This window comes from Meleagris gallopavo, chromosome 1 (genome assembly GCF_905368555.1).
Source record: "Meleagris gallopavo chromosome 1, MGAL_WU_HG_1.1, whole genome shotgun sequence".
Taxonomy (NCBI): Eukaryota; Metazoa; Chordata; class Aves; order Galliformes; family Phasianidae; genus Meleagris; species Meleagris gallopavo.
In genome coordinates, this window is record NC_139404.1 from 36,260,319 (window position 1) to 36,279,785 (window position 19,467).

At 34.9% G+C, this 19,467-nt stretch overlaps 1 protein-coding gene across 1 annotated transcript in view; it reads left to right on the top strand.

The window, feature by feature from the left end:
* Positions 1 to 19,467, top strand: part of TRHDE (thyrotropin releasing hormone degrading enzyme) — a 216,505-nt gene that overhangs the window by 79,564 nt on the left and 117,474 nt on the right. Inside the window, exons 4-5 of the mRNA XM_085221385.1 lie at positions 8,170 to 8,324; positions 13,826 to 13,939. Of these exons, the coding sequence (XP_085077511.1) occupies positions 8,170 to 8,324; positions 13,826 to 13,939 (269 nt within the window). The remainder of the gene's footprint in view (positions 1 to 8,169; positions 8,325 to 13,825; positions 13,940 to 19,467) is intronic.

Genomic DNA, 19,467 nt, shown 5'->3' on the forward strand with positions numbered 1-19,467 from the left:
CTTCAGATGTAGTGTGTATGATCAGCTACACTGTAATTTACTTTCTGAGTGGAATATTGTGATAAGTATTGTGAGACAATGGTAATGCAGTACTTCTACTTATCTTCCCCAAATCCCTATTCATACTTTTTTTGTTGTTGTTGTTAAAATGTGCCCATTGTCTGTGAATATAATCTCACTTGGAAGCAAACAGGAGAGGTAAATCTAAGTATACAGAGTACATTTCTAATAAAATATCTGTGTCCTTATCATTGTGATGCAAATCAGTTTTATGTTGTTTATGGCAGAAAAAAAAAAAAAAACTATTGTAATTCTCAAGTAGTAAGAATTTCTGGAGGTTTTTTTGGTGTATTTATACCTTGCTTTTGCAGTGACAAGAATAAACCAGAGGCCCTTGATCATTTTCTTTGCAGTAGTATTCTTACTGTAAGTGTTCAGTAATGAGCAATGTGTTGTTTTCAGCTATGGAGTTCTCATGCTCTATTAACTGTGGTGTTAGGAAAATGGCTGTTGGCAATTTTCCATTGTGTCAATGCTTTTACTATTTACGTTAGAAATGGTATTTATGAAGGCAACAAAAGTCACTCTCATCTTTTCCTCTCTCCAAATATTTTGGTGTTGAGAATGGGAATGCATTTTCTCTGTTCATATGTGGTATATATTCTCTATCTAGAACTGTGACTTAGAGAAACAGAACACTGAGTTTGTTTCAGTCTCTTAGTTCTGTGTAACACTTTTTTTCTAGTGTATGTATGAGAAGAGTTTAGAGTACCCACATCTGGCTGAGGGCTGAGGAAAAAAAGGTTTCTATGACACGCTGTAGTGTTGTTCCTTACTAGAAATTTTGTGAAAGATGTTTTTTTTGTCCCTGTTTGTTACTGTGCCACAATTCATAATGATCTGTCTAGGTATTATTTAGACGAAAGGCACTGTTCATGTGGAGATCGATTCAACCAAGATGATACATAATTCAGCCTCAATGGGCTATTGCATTCATATTTCATTTCAACATTGAACATTTGATACACTTTGAAATAACAAAGCAATGATCTATAGATTGGGATTATGAAAATTGAAAGCAATTTAATAATATGCATGTCAAATAAAATCAACGGGTTTCCATTCTATTTTCTTAAACTGTATACCAGCCATTACCCAGAGTCAAGGCTCCATCGCTTGAAAAATAGCAGTTTTCTTTTTATATTTCTGCTTATTCTTCCCTTCTCTCCCACAGTATTTTTCCCTCTTGGAACCTTTGGTATTCACGTTTTATTAACCATCCGCTATTCACATCAACCACTCTGGAAATCCATCCATTGTTTATGTCACTTAATGTTAAGTAATACTTTGTACAACAGTAAGAAGCAGTAGAAATAACAGCAATAAACTGCTGTGTGTCAGTGATTTCTCCTCAGGGTCTGCAACAAGCCATTTGATTTGACTGAAATAATGGCAAACAGGTTTAGACCTTTGCATTAACTCTGCAGGCTTGCATCCATGCGCGCCTGCTAAGTGTCATGCTTGTAGAAGGACATCAGTGCTTTAGCCCTAAAGATAAAATTGGTGCCAGGAAAAGCACTTGGGCAAACAGAAGCGTTACTCAAAAAGTTCCCATGTCACCTGTCATCCAGGTGGTCTGCAACTTCTGTGTGTTTGAATAATTCATGTACAGAAAGTACCAAAATACTCTTTAGTAGTGGTTTAAATAAAAATACAAGTTAAAAGGATAGCTAATTTAGGGTACCCAGCTGCTAAGTGCTCAAAGTCAGGTAGTACAAGTGATTTAGTTTTCAGGAAACATATATTTAGTATTTCCTGAAATCAGTTTCCTTAACGTATCTCAAAGTACGCATTTGAATCCATTAGTTGTGCTTTGTTCTGCAGTTGAAGTCAGGTGGAGACCCTCCTATTGGCTTCAGAAGTATTTCTTCTAGGCCCGGGATGGCTTTTTTTTTTTTTTTCCCTAAAGACCTTTTAAAGGAGTGAAAGTACATATATCAGGAAAACCTGCATTCTCTGGTACATATTTCTCTGTTATACCAAGAAAACAATACAGGAAAAAAAGCTTTTTAGTGGCAAATTTTGATGCTTCTTATGAAGGCTATTATCAGTTCTTTCTGAATCACCAATCTGTATATTTCCTTACGGTACCTACCATTTGACATAATGATTTTTAACCCATGCTACCACGTCTGGTAGTTGGCTTTTTCTTTAAAATCATTGAATTTCCTTAAATCATTGAATGGTCTTTTGTTTCAGAAAAGCACATTCTACTTACTGTTAATAAAGAAATGCCTCTGATTAAGGCATCTGAGTGGCATAAATATAAACTCCTTCAGTAAATAGTTTGTATTTTTGTTCAACAGCATTCATTTGCACAAGACCTTTAGGGAGATTTAATAAATCTATTGATTACATTATGCAGCATTGTGAAATGGCAAAAACATACTTGAGATTTTCATTTGTCAAGATTAAAATTACCTGATACTAGACAAACTTTCCCTTAGTTAGTCAAAGTCACTATCAAAAAATGAAGTGCCTAGTATCAAGAAATGTATATTTGAAATGTTGAAGAAAGCCTCTCTGAAGAAAAGTGTGAAAACAATGTTCTCAGAGGCAGGTGGGTAAATTCAGATTTTTAGTCTAAATTTTGAAATAGATATGAGGATTAGAAAAGAAAAATGTGGAGTTCACACAGTGAACAGTTTATCTCTGTATGCTTCCTAATTTTATTAAGGAAATGTGTAAAGATGTTTGTCAGAAAATTACTTTTTCACACTGTATGTTCTTGTATAAAGTTGCAGAGTTTTAGGGTTCTTACATTCATTTGGGATACTTACCATATCTGATAACAGAAAATGTGTAGATTTCCCCATATATATATATTTTTTCCTCACTAGTTGCTTTTTCTTTCTCCTTGATTACAAGAAATTTAATGCTCTTTCTGTGTCCTGCAGGATCTATCCCTTGGTTACATTTCATCAAGCAGCTAATACAAGATCACAGTGTATCTAGTAAATATGTTCATTCATGTAGATAACTGTGTTTGTGCACACAGTCATACTCATGTATAGTAAGGATGTATGTTCAAACATTTAAAACAAAGATGGTTAAACATATTGTTATGATAGGGGTGGAGAAGATGAAGTGAAAGAAAAAACTTCAAATTCAGGGTACTTTGAGACAGTTGCATCTTGTTTTGCATTTATATTCAATTCTAATTCTGCTCTCATTTAAAGTTAGAATGATGTTCATAGTTGGGGAATTTAATACTATAAATGAGTAGAAAAAGAGAAAAAACAGAGTCATATCTTCAAATTACACCAATGCTAAATTAATAGGTAGTCACGTTGAAAGTGGATTCTCTTTGTGACCAAGTTAGGTGATGAATTGCTAATTTCTATTTTGTACTATGATGATGCTTGCTAATAATGTTGGACAATTATATTTTGATTTAAGCTCACATAGTTATGATGCCTTAATTGAATGTTTGGAAGTAAAAGGAGCTGCTGAGCTATTTACAGTTCTTGTAACCTGAACTGCTGAAAAATAAGATTTGCACAGGACCATATTTCAGAAATATCTGTATGTATTTGAATAATTAGAATTGAGTAATTGTACCACTGTCGTACATTAATGTGATGTTCCAACGCCTTTTAGTTTGGATGGCTTTTGTGGTGATTTTATTTTAGCTGTTTAGTTTCTACTTCAGAGTCATGAATTTAGTCTCTGTGAAGGCCAAGAGGTGGAAACCTTCTATTATTCCAGTGGTGCACAGGACTCTGCACTGCTGTATCAGGAAATCTCAAGTAACGCTTTTATGATGCATGGGGATATTATTCTCTGCAAGCAATAACAAGCACTTCTATTTCCCCTGCAATATCTACATAATCAAACATTCACGAGTGCTTTACAAAGAATTTAATTAAATACAGAGTAACTGGATACAGCATGTGCACAAACTGTTATATATTCAGTAGCTCATATTTTTGCAGCTAGTATAGAATGCTTTTGAGCAATACAATGGGTGAATAATGTTTGTATCAAAATGTTCATCATCGCCCCTCCTTTTGTACCTTGCTCCTCAAAAATTATCTTTAAACCTTAGTGGGTGTCACCTTGAGGACCATTAGAGACCTTCCTCAGTTCTTTTGTGGTGTAGTAGGCAGAGGAAAATGCAATTTCCTCTGATGAGACTTGAACATCAAACATTGTTTCTCTGAAATGAAATATTTTTGCTCCCTGGATAATAGTACAGATGATTGTCTTGGACCCAAATTGGGGATTTTGTTTAAAGGTGGTAGAAATCTGAGGTTCAATCAAGATCAACCTCTGAAGAATTTTGTTTCTGAATTTACAGTAAGACTGGGAATTCTGATTTTAGACATGGACAATGAGAAGAAAAGGAATTCTCATGTTGTAGTAACAAGTACACTCAGAGTCCAGTTTGTCAGTTGCTGGAGATTAAGGAAGTTGTCTTCTTGGCATTACAGTGCATTAGCTGATGAGTGAAAGGAATGTCAAGGCTTGCAGAGCAATGGCATTGTGCAAGAGGAAAGTGATTTAGAGTATTTCTCTGCTGTTGTCTGCCTGGAAGGCAGCTAGCCATCAGTCAGACTGGAGGGTTTTACTAGTATGTCAGTGCTACCATGCATCCATCTAAGCCACCAGACCATTACCAATGAACAGTCAGTAATAAGCTAAATAAATGCCTTTGTATTTAGGTGGGGGTGAACTCCTTTCCTGAACAGCATGAGATCTGTTTCCCAGTGCCACAGAGTTATTTCAGTTTATTATTTGCTGACACTAACAAAATGTGTCTGCTATGACTGACAAGGAAGACCAGAAAATTCAAATGAATGCAAAAGAGAGAAGGGAAGCAAAACAATCAGTGCAAGTATGAAAGAGTTTTTCTTTTGTGGTAGTTTTATTTTGATATCTTTGATACTTTGCTGATTTGAAAGGAGTTGTTGAAAACTGGGAGTAAATTAGAATCATTCTTTCTGTGTTCTGAAGATACTTTTTAAATGAAAGTTTAATCACTGCAGGAAAAGTTACAGCTTTCTTTACAGAGCTAAGAATAGGAAAGGTCCCTGTTTAAATTTAATGAATATTTGCCATTAAGTTCAGTGATTTCGCCCTATAGCCTTTGTGTCATCTTTTAATGCTTATCCTTCCTTTGTATAGCAGACAGGAATTTTTCATGTTAGTAATAACAAATTGCAGTTATTCTATAAAAGTAGTATGTTTCAAGCTTCAACTGAAGAAGAAAATTAAAGCATATAAATTTGAATTAACTGGCAGTCTCCTCTTGAACACCATGCTTTGGATTTTTGCTTTGCTCTCCTTAATTAGGTTCTTGTTCTAATGTTTGCCTTTATATGAATATTTGCTATTTATCCTTTGTAGTTCCTCTGCAATTTGGCTATTTTCAGTTTTTTTTTTTTTGTATTCGAAAGTAGCTGCTATCGTCTCTCTGTGTTTTCACTTGAGGTCGGTGTTTTATTTACTACTTGCAAAAAAAATTTTTTTTTTACTCCCCTTTTGGGGAATGCTGAAATATATCTGAGTTCTTTATCTAATCCTGATATTTCTGTTGCTTCTTTCCGTGAATCCCGAAGTAGAGCTCCTGCTGTCAGATTGTTCTTCAAGCCAATTCTACCATGTTTATAAGGAAAACAAAATAGGAAAATGTAGGAGATGTGTGTGCTGTAATAGAATTGCTGTCTATAAGCAAGTCATAATTTCACTTCTTTGGGAGAAGTCAATCCAGAGATCATTCATCCCACCGCCTAAATCTACGTGTGTTGATTATGAATGAACTAGCTTAGGAACCAGAAGTAACATAGCCAAATGAGAGGAGTACATTAGCCAGGCTAATTAATTAAGAAGCCAGGCTAATTAATTCAACTAGAAAAGAGCACCATGCTGATGTGACAGTATAGCTTCCAAAAGTCTGGCTGATTTGCACTGGGCTTCTTGTAGACTTAGAAGCTGTTTCTAGGCTCTTTCAGATATTTTTGTAGTGGAGCAGTACTGCATATTTTTTTATTCCTTATGTCAATTTGCTCTAATTTTATTTCCAGACTGGTCAATTTGAATTTCTTTTCAGCCACTTTCTGTAAGATCTTACTAGCATCTGGATAGCCATTGTAATAGTGTCTTCTTGAACCTCTTGCCACTGAGAGAAATTTCCTCACTCACTTTTTAATTTTTTTTTAATAAGATAGAATTCCCATCTTCTTCATACTGTTTTATCTCTTACTGGGTACTAAGCTGAAGTAACTCATCTTTGATTGTATCTGGCATCATTGTTCCAACCTGTGGAACTGAAACAGGACTGTCAGCAGCTCCATTCTCAGAGGGGCTGATAACAATATTATGTACTGAAAGATGCCTTGTTTTGGCAAAGAGATTCTGAACAGCTTTTGAACTTCTGAACAGCTTGTGAACTTCTACGACTGGGTGACCAGACAAGTAGATGAGGGAAAGGCTGTTGATGTAGTCTACCTAGACTTCAGGAAAGCCTTTGACATGATCTCTCACAATATTCTTCTGGGGAAACTGGCTGCCTGTGGCCTGGACAGGTATACCCTTCTTTGTGTAAGGAACTGGCTAGAGAGCTGTGTCCAGCGGGTAGTGGTTAATGGAGTTAAGTCCAGCTGGTGACCCGTTACAAATGGTGTCCCCCAGGGGTTGGTACTGGGGCCTTGTTTAATATCTTGTTTAATATCTTTATTGACAACCTAGATGAGGGGACTTAGTGTACTCTCAGTAAGTTTGAGATGACACCAAGTTGGGAGGTGGTGTTGATCTGCTTGAGGGTAGGGTGACCCTTCAGAGGGATCTAGATAAGCTGGATCGCTGGGCTGAGGTGAATGGAATGAGGTTCAACAAGGCCAAGTGTCGGGTCCTGCACTTTGGCCACAATAACCCCATGCAGCACTGTAGGCTTGGGGATGAGTGGCTGGATGATTGTGAAGAGGAAGGGACCTGAGGGTGTTGGTTGATGCTCGGGTGAACATGAGCTGACAGTGTGCCCAGGTGGCTAAGAGGGCCAACGGCATCTGGCCTGCATTAGAAATAGTGTGGCCAGCAGGAGCAGGGAGGTGATCATCCCTCTCTACTCAGCACTGGTGAGGCCGCACCTCGAGTATTATGTTCAGTTTTGGGCCCCTAACTACAAGATAGACATTGAGGCCCTGGAACGTGTCCAGAGAAGGGCAATGAAATTGTGAGGGGTCTGGAGCACAAGTCTTATGAGGAGCGGCTGACGGAGTTGGGGTTGTTTAGTCTGGAGAAGAGGAGGCTCAGGGGAGACCTCATTGCACTCTACAAATTCCTGAAGGAAGGTTGTGGTGAGGAGGGGTTTGGCCTCTTCTCCCAGGCAACAAACAGGACCAGGGGAAATGGCTGCAAGTTGTACCAGAAGAGGTTTAGGTTAGACATGAGGAAAAACTTTTTCTCTCAGAGAGTGGTCAGGCACTGGAATGGCCTGCCAAGGGAGGTGGTGGAATCACCGTCCCTGGCATTGTTCAAGAGGTGCCTGGATGAGGAGCTACGAGATATTGTTTAGTTTGTGGTAGCAATGGTAATGAGAAGACAGTTGGACTAGATGATCTTGCAGGTCGTTTCCAATCTTGTGATTCTATGATTCTAGGATGATTCTATGATTCTTTCTGATTGTTATGAAAAAAGATTTCTTCAGTTCTCCCTAATGTAAATCCTTACATATAGTTTGACTTGAAAGATGTTCATAAAGAGGTCACTTTAATGAAAAGATAAACAATACTTTTGTTTGTTAAAATCTGTGTTACTGCTTTGATTGTGGTGTAGTAAACATGAGAAGTAGCATCAAACTCATCAGTAAATCAACATCAAGATATTTTAAAATAATCTATATTCTATAGATAACTTCTGAAATTAAAAATACTAAGTACTGTTACATAAATAACATAACTATAATTAACAGGTAGTGATATAAGAACAAAAATTGATATTTTATTAATGTTTCCTAAGTAGAAATGCTAGAGAGCTGAAATTAACAGTCCTGTTTTTATGTTTATGTTATTTAAAATGTTTTTAATGATTGTTTATGGCTTTATGTACAATAGCTCTTCAGTAAAATATCTTTCAAAGGAAGCTAACATATTTTTTCTTTGTTTTCAGATCTGTTAGCTGTGCCTAAACATCCCTATGCTGCTATGGAGAACTGGGGACTGAGTGTTTTTGTGGAGCAAAGGATACTACTGGATCCAAGCATTTCTTCTATATCATACCTGCTGGATGTCACCATGGTCATTGTACATGAGCTATGTCATCAGGTATTCGAAGTGTTCAGATACATAGCACTTATATCAGAAACCATGCATTCCTTTTCAAAACTGAAAATGAATTTGCACAAACAGTTACAGCTTTTATTGGAAGTGTAGTCCAAATAACAGGAGGATCTCTAAGAATATATAACTAGAATACAAAAACAAGAAAGAGTCAGAATGGGGGTAAAGAAGAAAATTAGTAACAAAGAACTTGCTTATCTTCTGTATGATTTTAACCTATGTGTTTTGTGTGTTGTTCGATAGCTTATACACATTCATAACTGTAGAAAAGAATTTATTGCAGAACCATAGCAGATTCATACTGTATTGCACGTTCATGTCAAAAAATGCTTTGGCTGAAATCAACTTGATAGTCTTACTCGTCTCCTCTCACATACACGTGCACTTCCCTTTTCCTTTTTTAAGTTTGGTATTAACCTCTGTTCACTCATGATGGACAATCGAGTCTTTATATGTACAGAAACCTTTTTATCAATAAAAAAACTTTGTAATAAATCCATATTACAATTTGTTTCACATTTCTTCCATCTTATCTCCAACTAAACACATTATGACTGTTTAGTAATATTGAGTTGAATGCAAATGTTATCGAAGAAATGCGCTTGAGGGTCAGGAAACCCTTTCTTAAACTCATAACAGGCATAATCATAGCCCTCAGGTTAAAATCTTACTGTGTAATCAGCATGGCTTACATCTGTGACTTTACACAGCATTCTTTAAAATGCAATGCATATTCTTAACACTTTCTGCAAATATAAGTACCATATAAAAGGGAGCCTTCATAATAGAGTTACGGTAGATGAACCTGGAAATAATAATGCTTGGTTCGTATTCATGTTTCACGTTAAATCTGTAGATGAATATTAAATCCTCAGCTAAAACATGACATTTTAATTGAAAGTTATTGCTGGTTTGCTCTCAGTGTGATCATCTTGTTTTGTTATATGTTCTTTATTGTGCAGTACAATAGAGTAGCACACTGTTCAGCTAGAAAAATCATGGTGCCTGAGGATTAAGATGTGGAAAACACATATTAGGTCATCAAATCCCAACTCTGGTTAGTATTAAATTCTGCCACTAGTGTTTTTTTTTCTAGTGTGGGGTTCAGTGTTCCTGAGTACACGGTTTTTTCAGACTCCTTCAGAACCTTTTCTGTAACCCTTTAAATCCAACAATTGATAACTTTTTCTTTGCATTCTGCTCAAGTCTTCCTTTTTCTGAAGTCATTCCATTGCTTCCAGTTATTTTTTTGCTGCTGAAATAATTTCCTCTCCTTCCAAAGCAGTTTATATGTAATATGTGAGCAATTATAACATCAGTAGCTTGCAAAGTTTATTTGTTTGATTCTCATTGGAACTGATTCTCATTGAGCCTCTGTCAGTGTATTATTTTGGGAACTTCAGAGGATATCGAAGTTTGAGAAGACTATGTGAGTTTATTTTATGGTAGCTATGTACTCTTAAGTGACCTTAAAAGTGCAAATGAGAAACTTATTTGGTGTCTGTTCTCATTTTACTTCCAGGAATGTTTACTTAATCAGAAGTGTCTTCCTTCATTCTTGTTGCTGCAGTTTCTGTTTTAGTGTTATACATATCAAGGCTTTGCTCAGCTATCTTAGTGGGCAAATTGATATAATACTTAATACTCAAAGGGAAGAAATAATATTTCTACTTTTTAAATGCAGAATTGAGTCACATAGAATACAGATCGTTCAACTGCAAATAAAATTTAAAGACAGAAGCCCTCCAAAAATACGTGCCACAAAACACTGATGTCGCCAAGTGTCGCCATGTTTATTCTGTAGCCAGTGTTTTCTGCTGCAGTTTCCTCAAGGAAACTATAACTCTGGCTCACGTAAGTCAGGAGCATAAATAATATTATCTTTGCTGTATGTTGAGCTGAGGCCAGATTGGGTCCAAGATCTCTTGCCTCTGCTATTAATTGTTAATTATTCAATGTATTTTTCATTCTCTTGTTCTCTTGTAGAAGCCTAGTCTTCTAAACTGTGGTGGTTCAGGAATATTGCTTCACTGATTTTTATACATTGAAAAATTAAGGTAATTTTGAAGATTTCCAATAAGAAGGAAACTGCCCTAAAATATGTTTTGTTTTTTTCTTTCCTTTTTGTTATTAAAGAAGAACTATATAGTTGCCCTGTTTCATCATATAGTGCTCCTTGATTTTAAAGTCTACTTGAATACATATGCAGCATATCTTAGTACGGTATGGAACTGTGCCATATGATACCTTTGTCCCTTACAGTAACACAGCAAATGTTTTGCTAATGATATACCTGAGATTCAAAGAAATGGATAAAATTAAGAATTGGGATTGTAAACTAGATGTGACTGTTTAAGATTGGAATTCCTAAACTGATTGAGCATTTTATATGCATTTGGTCGTGAACTGCATTTTTTAGAACAGAGAGGCATCATTGCAGAATTAGAAAGAAATTCTGTGGTTGTCAAAGTACACATGCAAAGAATTCAAGAGAGAATTTTATGCCTGATTTCTTCACAGGTGACTTTGTAATGCTTGACTAGATTCTTATTTTAGGTACAAGTTTTAGGAAGGACGTATTTAATGCAGCTAGCTTTAGTTTCATCATTTTTAGGCTACTAATGCTTGATATTACAGCTTGAATTTTTTAGAACACTTCAAGTATTTAATAAAAAATTAATAATTGGCAGAAGGTGGAGTACTTCTGCATTAAAGCTTTCCCTCCGAGCCCCAGAACACAAATGATATATTAGTCAATACACACATATTTATAGCATCTTAAGTTAATAGCTCAAAATAACTACTATAATTTATTTAAATAATTCTGTTAAATTAGCAATACATTTTATTTGCATATCACAGATCAACCCCACCTACAGCCTTTGAAGAAAAAGTTGTTTGAATTTAATCACCATAATTTTTTGTTACTTGTCCCCCCTGAGCACAAAACTTGAGTTAAACATGCATGAATGCAGAAGGAAAATTAAAAAACCCTAAGCCACTGTTTTTTTTTTATTTATTTATTTTTTATTTTTTTAAGTAATCTGTAAGAAAAGTGCATGGGAAGGAGTACCTTTTCAATATGCTGGTAATGAAGGCCTTTTGTGTCAGGATGAACACAATAACTGAGGGAAACAAGCAATTTATGTAACCAATATATTTCAATTCATTTTTCTTTCTGAAAATGAAAAGAAATAACATTGTCACTTAGGGCAAATAGTGTCCCTCTTCAAACACACAAATAAATAAATAAATGAGCAATTACTTAAATGAAATGCTTCACTTAATGTTTCCCTTTCAGATATGTAACACCTAGGACGATAATAGTACAATTCTTCTTGAATATTGGTCTTCATTAATTGCATTCTCTGGGACTGCTTTCTCTAACAGTAATATTCTCCATGATATTCAAGACTGGTTAGTCTTGAATTCCTTGTTTTCATACTGGTATCATATGCTGTTTTAATTCCTGTTAAATAATTGTCCTCCTGGATGATTAAATGACAGTGAAAACTTTTAATTTTGTAATTACTAAATAAGCACATTAATCTCCTAGAGGAATAAATGAAATACTTGATTCTGACATCAAATATTGGGAAAGCAGCAAAATTCATATTTTCCACTTTTCAGCTAAGATGACAAAACTAGGCTCCTTCTTAAGTCAAATGTTTTTTTTTTTAATCTAACTTTAAAATACTTCACCGTTCTACTTTAACAAATAATTTTACAAATTCTTTTAAATTGCAAGAATATGTATTACAAACTTGATAAGTTTTACTGTTTAAACCTCTTTTTGATGAGTTGTAGTATACCCTGACTGTTACTGGTTTCTGATCTGTTCAGGAGTCTTGTAATTCAAGACATAAACACTGTGATGTTGTGTTTAACCTTTTTAGCATTAGAAATCACTTAGTCAATGTATTCTAGAATAAGTATAATTTTTGTACTACTTTGGTAACATGTTACTCTAACTTTTAAAATTGTGCATTATATACATAAAAAGATTTTCAGTAGTTCTTTACCTTTTCAGATAAATATTCTTAAAATCAATCTTTATCTCTGTTGGTCCTGTAGAGAGTTAATTTAATAACCCTTAGCTATGTTATGTTCAACTATCCAGTAAGTTTGTTTCACTTAGCATGTGAATAAGACTTTTGTCAACCCCATCTTTTACCCAGAAATTCTTCAGTTCATTGCTGCTAACGTTCATTTTCGCATTTCGCTTCATTTTTCTTTCAAATCCTATTTACTGAACACTGTGTGGCAATCTGATAATCTCTGTTTCTGTCATCTGTTCTTTGGAGCTTCTGTGTTCTTTTCATGAAGGATCGTAGTCATGGCATTGATCCTCCCCACACGCTATTCTCCCTCAACAAAGACGTGCACAGAAGCAAGATAAAGATCTTGCATTGAGATGCTGGACAAAGCCTTCAGATATGCCAATCATCCTGAAAAGAAACTGCTTACTTGGCCAACCCCATGTTCCTTCATTTTCTTCTCTCACTTGTGTCAGCAGCAGCACCTGTCCTATGTTGCCTCCCTCTGGAAACTTATTTGCTCCCTTTCTGTTTACTACCAGTTTAAAATACACGAAAGCTCAAAATTATCTCTGTTGATTATTAATCTATCTCTAATCACATTAAAAATAAGTTTGTTTCCAGGAGCAAAAGTTTGGTTTTTGGCAAAAGATTTTACAGAGACTGTGAAATAACTTTCCATAATAATGTGTGTGCTTCTGCTCTTGTCACTTATGTTAAGATATTCCCAGGTTGCCCAGAATCGTTATAATCATTTATACAGCGTGATTTGTGAGCAGTAGAATTGATGAAGCCTGATTTCCTGTATTTGTTTGTCCCTATTCCTTTTCTGGCAATCATCCTATCTTTGGCTGAAATCCTTGTGGCATCTACATGTCCTCTGCCATGATAGGTTTGTGGCTACAACCCAGCTCCTGAAACTCCCTATTTCGAGAGGGCTAAGGCTTACTCATGGAGGGGGTTGCATGAAATGGCTTTCCTTAGGAAAGTGGCCAATGAATGTTAGTATTGTTGTAAATCTTAACAGGCAGACCTTACAGAGGAAGAAATGCTAAAATATAGACCTGGAATAGAGAGAGAGTTTATGTTTCCAGTTCTAAATATTCACACTATACATAGTAAAGTTTCCAAGTGTTCCTAGCTCAAATAAGCTGGTTTCACATTGTTCTCTCATTGTATTGGTTAGTTCCTTAAACTGAGGTGAGCATCTATTTTAGATAAGTAAAGCAATGCCGTGCATACTAGTTCTTTTCTAATATTTTATTTAAGTAACTTATGTGCATCCTGTAAAAAAGCTTAATTCAATAGTATATGAAAAAAAATCTGCTTTTCCTCTGAATGGTATAAGCTACTGCTTTAATTGAAACTTGTGAAGAATTTGCTCTGTATAAGTGTGATATATGCAAGCATGATTTTCTAAAAGTTTTTTTATCTAAACTTTCTTTGCAGTGGTTTGGTGACCTCGTGACTCCAGTTTGGTGGGAGGATGTGTGGTTGAAAGAGGGTTTTGCTCACTATTTTGAATTTATTGGGACAGACTACCTCTACCCAGGATGGAACATGGTACGTTTGTTTTATTTCATTCATACTGAAACTCCACAGCAAGGTTTTTTTTCCTGCTATACTCCTGCTTCTGTTATAGACAGGGACTGCTGAAAAATAAGAAATGATGCATGAAAGTATCAGATGTCCAATAAAGCAAACTCACAAGGTGTGAAATAATTTGAAAGCATTCCAAAAGTGTAATCTGCAATTTATTACAAAAGAAGTAAGGTCATGTCTATCATAACCCAGTGTTAAAATAACTGCTGTCTCTTTGCTGAAAAACATTTTGGATTACAGCTGTTATGATTTAACATGGACCATTTATGAAAATAGACAGAACGTTGAATTTAATACAGACAAAAAATGTAAAAGAGATGTTTGGTTAAAACATACTGTGAACTTGAAAATATTTTCTTAGAGTATTCTGTTCTTTTCTCTCTAAGTTTACCCTTATGGGTAATCTTGTTTACATATGCTTCTTGTGCAGTTCAAATTCTTTGTAGTATTTTAATACTTTGTTGTAGGTGTAAGTTTAGATTTATAATTGCAGTAGGAAAATTTATAATTGAAGTAGGAAAACAAATCTTCATCTGAACTGCCATCTGTCTTGTATAGGTAAACTTACTTGGTTCACCTGGCTTTGGTTGTATTAAAACTCATTCTCTTGATCTTTATGAAAATCATATCCTGAATTACAATGTAATCATTCTAATTATGAATGCAATAGAATCTGGCAGTCCTTTATGATATTAGCATAGTGAAATGTTGTAGATGACAATGTTTATACACTGAATTTTATCTTCAAATCATCCATCATTTGTTCTTCACATAATCAGTTCAACGAATGTGGAATAACTTTGTTTCAGAAGTCATTTGGAATATAGAATGCTTGCTTGAGATTTCTGTGGAATGAATATAATATTCAATGTTATGCAAATGACATGCCCATCATGTGAACTCCTTGTATCTTAGCAGAATGCAGGCAAAACAAATGGATTGAACAAGGTATGACTGTTAAGCTTGGAAATCGGACACATGCTGCATAAATTAGCTGAAGTGGTATGTCTGTGTCTGGAAAAATACTGTTCTGTCAGTTTTTTCCCCTATATTAAAAAGAAGGTAGAAATAAACTTTTCATAAACATTTGGTGAATAATAATTAGAAATAGTTAGAAAAATGGTTGCAAGATGAAACACTTGTTGAGTTAAATATGTAAATATGCTGCATTCTTTTGCAGACTGCTGTAGAAATCAATATTCTGACCTTTCAGCCTTATACAGATTGTAAGAAGAGGAAACAAAAGCTACTGTAACTGGAATTTGGCTTGCTGGATATTGTTGTAATTGATATAAAAGAACATTTTCTGTTTAGATCATAGAGACATTTATTAAGTTGGACAAACAAAAAATGAGCCTTTATATAAAAAAAAAGCTGTTCCAAACAACTTAGATTTTTTTTAAAAAATGAAGGATACAAGCTTCATGGATCAGTAGTAAAATCAAGAACTACAAATCTTATTTTCTGTAATGTTGGTTAAACATAACAATATTCCAACATTCTCACTGGTGTTTTGTCAGCAGTTATTGTGAAATAAAAATAAAAGATACTGTGGTGTATGATCATAGAGCTCTTTGCTTCAAGAAAATGAAGTGTGCTATGCCAAAATGCTCTTTCTTTCTAAAGAATGGGAAAAGTTAGTTCATTTCTTTGTCTTGCAGTTTTGAAATTTTACCCTTGGAACTTTCTTTAAGAAGTCCATAAACTAAAATGTCAAATTGAGTTTCATTGCAGTTTATTAGAGAATATTTGTCATATTTTCACAAGACTGCAAGCAGATTCCTGGAAAAGGGATTTTGTTTAGAAATGCAACCTGGACAGTATGGGTTGCATACCTGGAACAAATATCTGCAGCTTCCTATTTAAATTGTAGGAGGTTTGCTGGCTTTTACTGTTGAAATGACATAAGCTCCTAATATTTTGCTACTTCTTGTCTAGAGATGCTACTCTTTAGTGAAGCTGTGTATTTTTTGCAGTGTGCATTTTATGTGGAATTCATAGGTTTGATATCGTTTTCTTCTCTACATTATTTAGCTTGCTTAAATATTTCTTCCTCTTCTAATTTTTTTTTATCTCATCAGTTTTCCCTCAGTTGTTTTATTAACTCTTCTTCTACCAGAGGATAGATGATTAGATATCAGGACTACCAAAACTGCTATGAAACATGAACTATTACACCTTATTAGTCTAGTTTAGTTTCTTGTTTTGTCCACAAGGCATTTACGTAGTTCACTGGGAGGTGTAAACTTAATGAGAAAGGAAGTCCAATTTTTAATAAACTCTATCCATGCTTATGCAGTGTTAAAATTTTGGGTAAACAGTTTCAAGAACAGAATAAGAAGTCATTCTGACAGAGGCTTCTGTTATCTGTTGCAGTTAATGTAAGGTTTATCAGAATTCTCCTGAAGAAGTGGACAAAGTTTTGCTAGTTTCAAAACAGAAAGGTGAGCTTTCATGATCTCACCATTGGTTTTAATGTCCTTTTTAAATTAAAATTGAAGTTAATTCAGGTCAAAGCTAGAAAGTCTCACTTCATTCCCTCAGCTAAAAATTAAGGCCCTGCATTCTTCATCTTCTTGAAGGTGAAGCTACCTTTGATTTTCTAAGAGATATAACGCTAATGGCTACTCATTAGACATTTGCAATAGTTTTCCCATTTCAGCCTTTTACTTTGCCTGTATCCCAAATTAAGTTTTTTTTTGAATTTTTTATTCTGAGCTGTTTCAAAATCTTATTCTGAAATCTCATTCTTCAAGGACTTTGAATTTTAAAACTTTTTTTTTTTTGTGTTGTCGAGACTGTTTTATAAAGAAAGTTTGTGCTGCAAGCAGTTTTCCCCAAAGATCAGATAATATTGCTTAATCATGTGTACTCCAATTAACCATATGTATGCAAGTGCCTTGACTGTTGCTGTTTCATGACTTTGAAATTCAGAGATGAGGTTTCTGTATTAGAGGCATGCCATATAACGTTTTGGTTATCTCTTCATGCCATAAAAAGCAGCAGCTGAATATAATTTCTTGAGTGTGACAATAAAGGAAATCCTGCCTTTGTGAAAGGTGTTTCTGCTTTTTTTTTAGGATCAGGGAAAGGAGAAAATTAAAATGAAAAAGTACGTACTGCTAATTTGCTCTTCATAGCCCTGTCATTTCTCATCCACCTTACTCCTTTCAGAGGCCCAACAGCAACTATATATTCCTTCTTTCTCTCTGCTTGTTTCTGGTGTTATCTTGAACTCCTTTGTATATAGCTGTGTAAAGGAAGGAATCAACAGAGACTTTCATATCCATGACTTTATTGATTGGTCTTTCTCCTCCTTATTTACTAGTGGAAGGAACCATCATGTTTGTCCTTGAAAGTCTCTGGCACAGGGTTAGGTATTGAGGACTATGACAGCAGGAATTACTGACATGTAATTTTCCCTTTCATCCATCAAATGAGTGTCAAATACTCTAGCAGTCGGTACCTTGTTTGATGCTGAGAAAGCACTTCACAGAGTCTCACAATGCCTTCCCCCCCCTTTTTTTTTTTTATTAAATGAAAGTTGGTTTTGGTGAAAACTTTATTGGATAAGTCAAGGTGTAATACATCTGTGATTGCTTTGAATCCCCTGCCTTTTTTGTCAGTTGAAATTCTGGGATAAGGTCTCCCACTTTCTTGTGTGCTTACTGCTTTTACAGACAAGGATGGTTGTGTTTGTCAAAGATTTTCTTAGTAATCAACAACTGTGATTAAAATATTTGCAGTAAAATTTTGTGTCTGCCTGGAAGGACATCCTTCACCTTTCTTCAAGTGAATTGTACTTCATTCACACTATAAGGTTCCACACTCTAAGTGGCTCTGCTATTACTACAGGCAGCTGAAAATAATAATGATGTTACATATCGACATTTCTGTTTTTAAAATGCAAGAAATTACTTGTGCCTGGAAAGTTAACAGAAAGCTGTTTAACTAAACTTCATTACATTAAGTACTTTGAACGTCGTGGAATACTCTGCCCAAATCCTTGATAAATGATCCTAATTGCCTATCCTTCTTATTGTCAGGATTGAAGTAATAAAAGTGAATATTGCCATTAAACACATGCTTATCTTTAATGTACTTTGACTTACATTTCACTTTATATGCTCTGGCAAGGTGCATTAGTTGGAATTCTTGGCTTTAAATAGTTAAACTCTTAACATTTAGAGATCAGACATTCAGAATATCAACATTTAGATGAAACATTTATTCAAGAGGTTGAGTACAGGTTTGGAGAATGTCAGTGCCTCTTCTTTCTTCATGTCATCATAGGCTCATCTTGAGAAAGCAGTTGAAATTGCGTTATTATGAAAGCTTTTCAGTCATATGATTTTCATTCTTCTGAGTTCAAGGTTTATATTAATATTTGAGAAAGAAACTTCACTGAACTTGCTGAATTTCACATAATTTTGATTTTTTAAAGCAATTTGTCATCAGTAATTTGAGAAAGAATTTCTCAAATTCTTTATGACAACTTTCGAATTCCGTATAGGAGGAAGATCAAGGCATGGACTCAATTTAGGGCAACACTAGCGAAAGAAAGATACACACGTCAGGAAATATAGTCGCTGTGGGAAGTTCAGCAGATAAGCAATTAGATGTGTAATAAGAGGCATCCTTACTGAAAGATTGCTTTTTGTATTTTCATGTGTTGCGAATGTGCTACTCATTTGTTTTAAAATTGTGTGCAATATGCAGTTACTTGAAACATGAACCGATATATAATTTTTGATGTTTCTGTAAAACATGTTTGGTGCCTTCAAAGCTCAGCTCACTGAGCCTCATCACTTTCAGGATGGTAAAATCTAGGCATGCAAATGTTAGAGCACCTGAAAAATACTCTAAATAGTAATGGCATTTGCCAGTTGTAGCTGGAAGTTGCCTCAGTGTACCAAACATATCTCAAAGTGACTTTATTTAGATAATATTTACTGCTTCTTAAGGGTGAGAAGATTTTTCTCTACAGGTTCTCTCAGAGGATGCATTGGAAGACAAACTTTGTACCTTGTTACCTAACTTTTAAAAATATTTTGGGGACAAATATATAAAGATAAAATAGATCTGTGTTAATCTCTTACTTTTGTTCAACTCTTATTTCTTTGAAGGCAATGACATACAAGATAGCAAAGCAGATTCTTTGAGTGAAAGAGTAAAAGTAGTTTTACTTGAGGCATTTTGGGGAAGTAGAGGATGTTTCCTTTCATAATGTTTACTGTTTTGTACTGTGTCCTTTGTTTCTGTAGGTCCATATTTGGCAAAATGAGTCTGGTATACAACCAAATGAAAGTTATACTTGAAAAACAGAGCGGTGACAGGAAACTGCAGTTGAAGTAGCTGGTGAAATTGCACAAAAACTCCTAGGTGATATATATACTATTTATACTACAAATAGTATACTATAAATATATCATCTGTTATATCACCTGGGGGGTCATGATTATCCAGTTTGGCATTTCATTCAAAAGAAT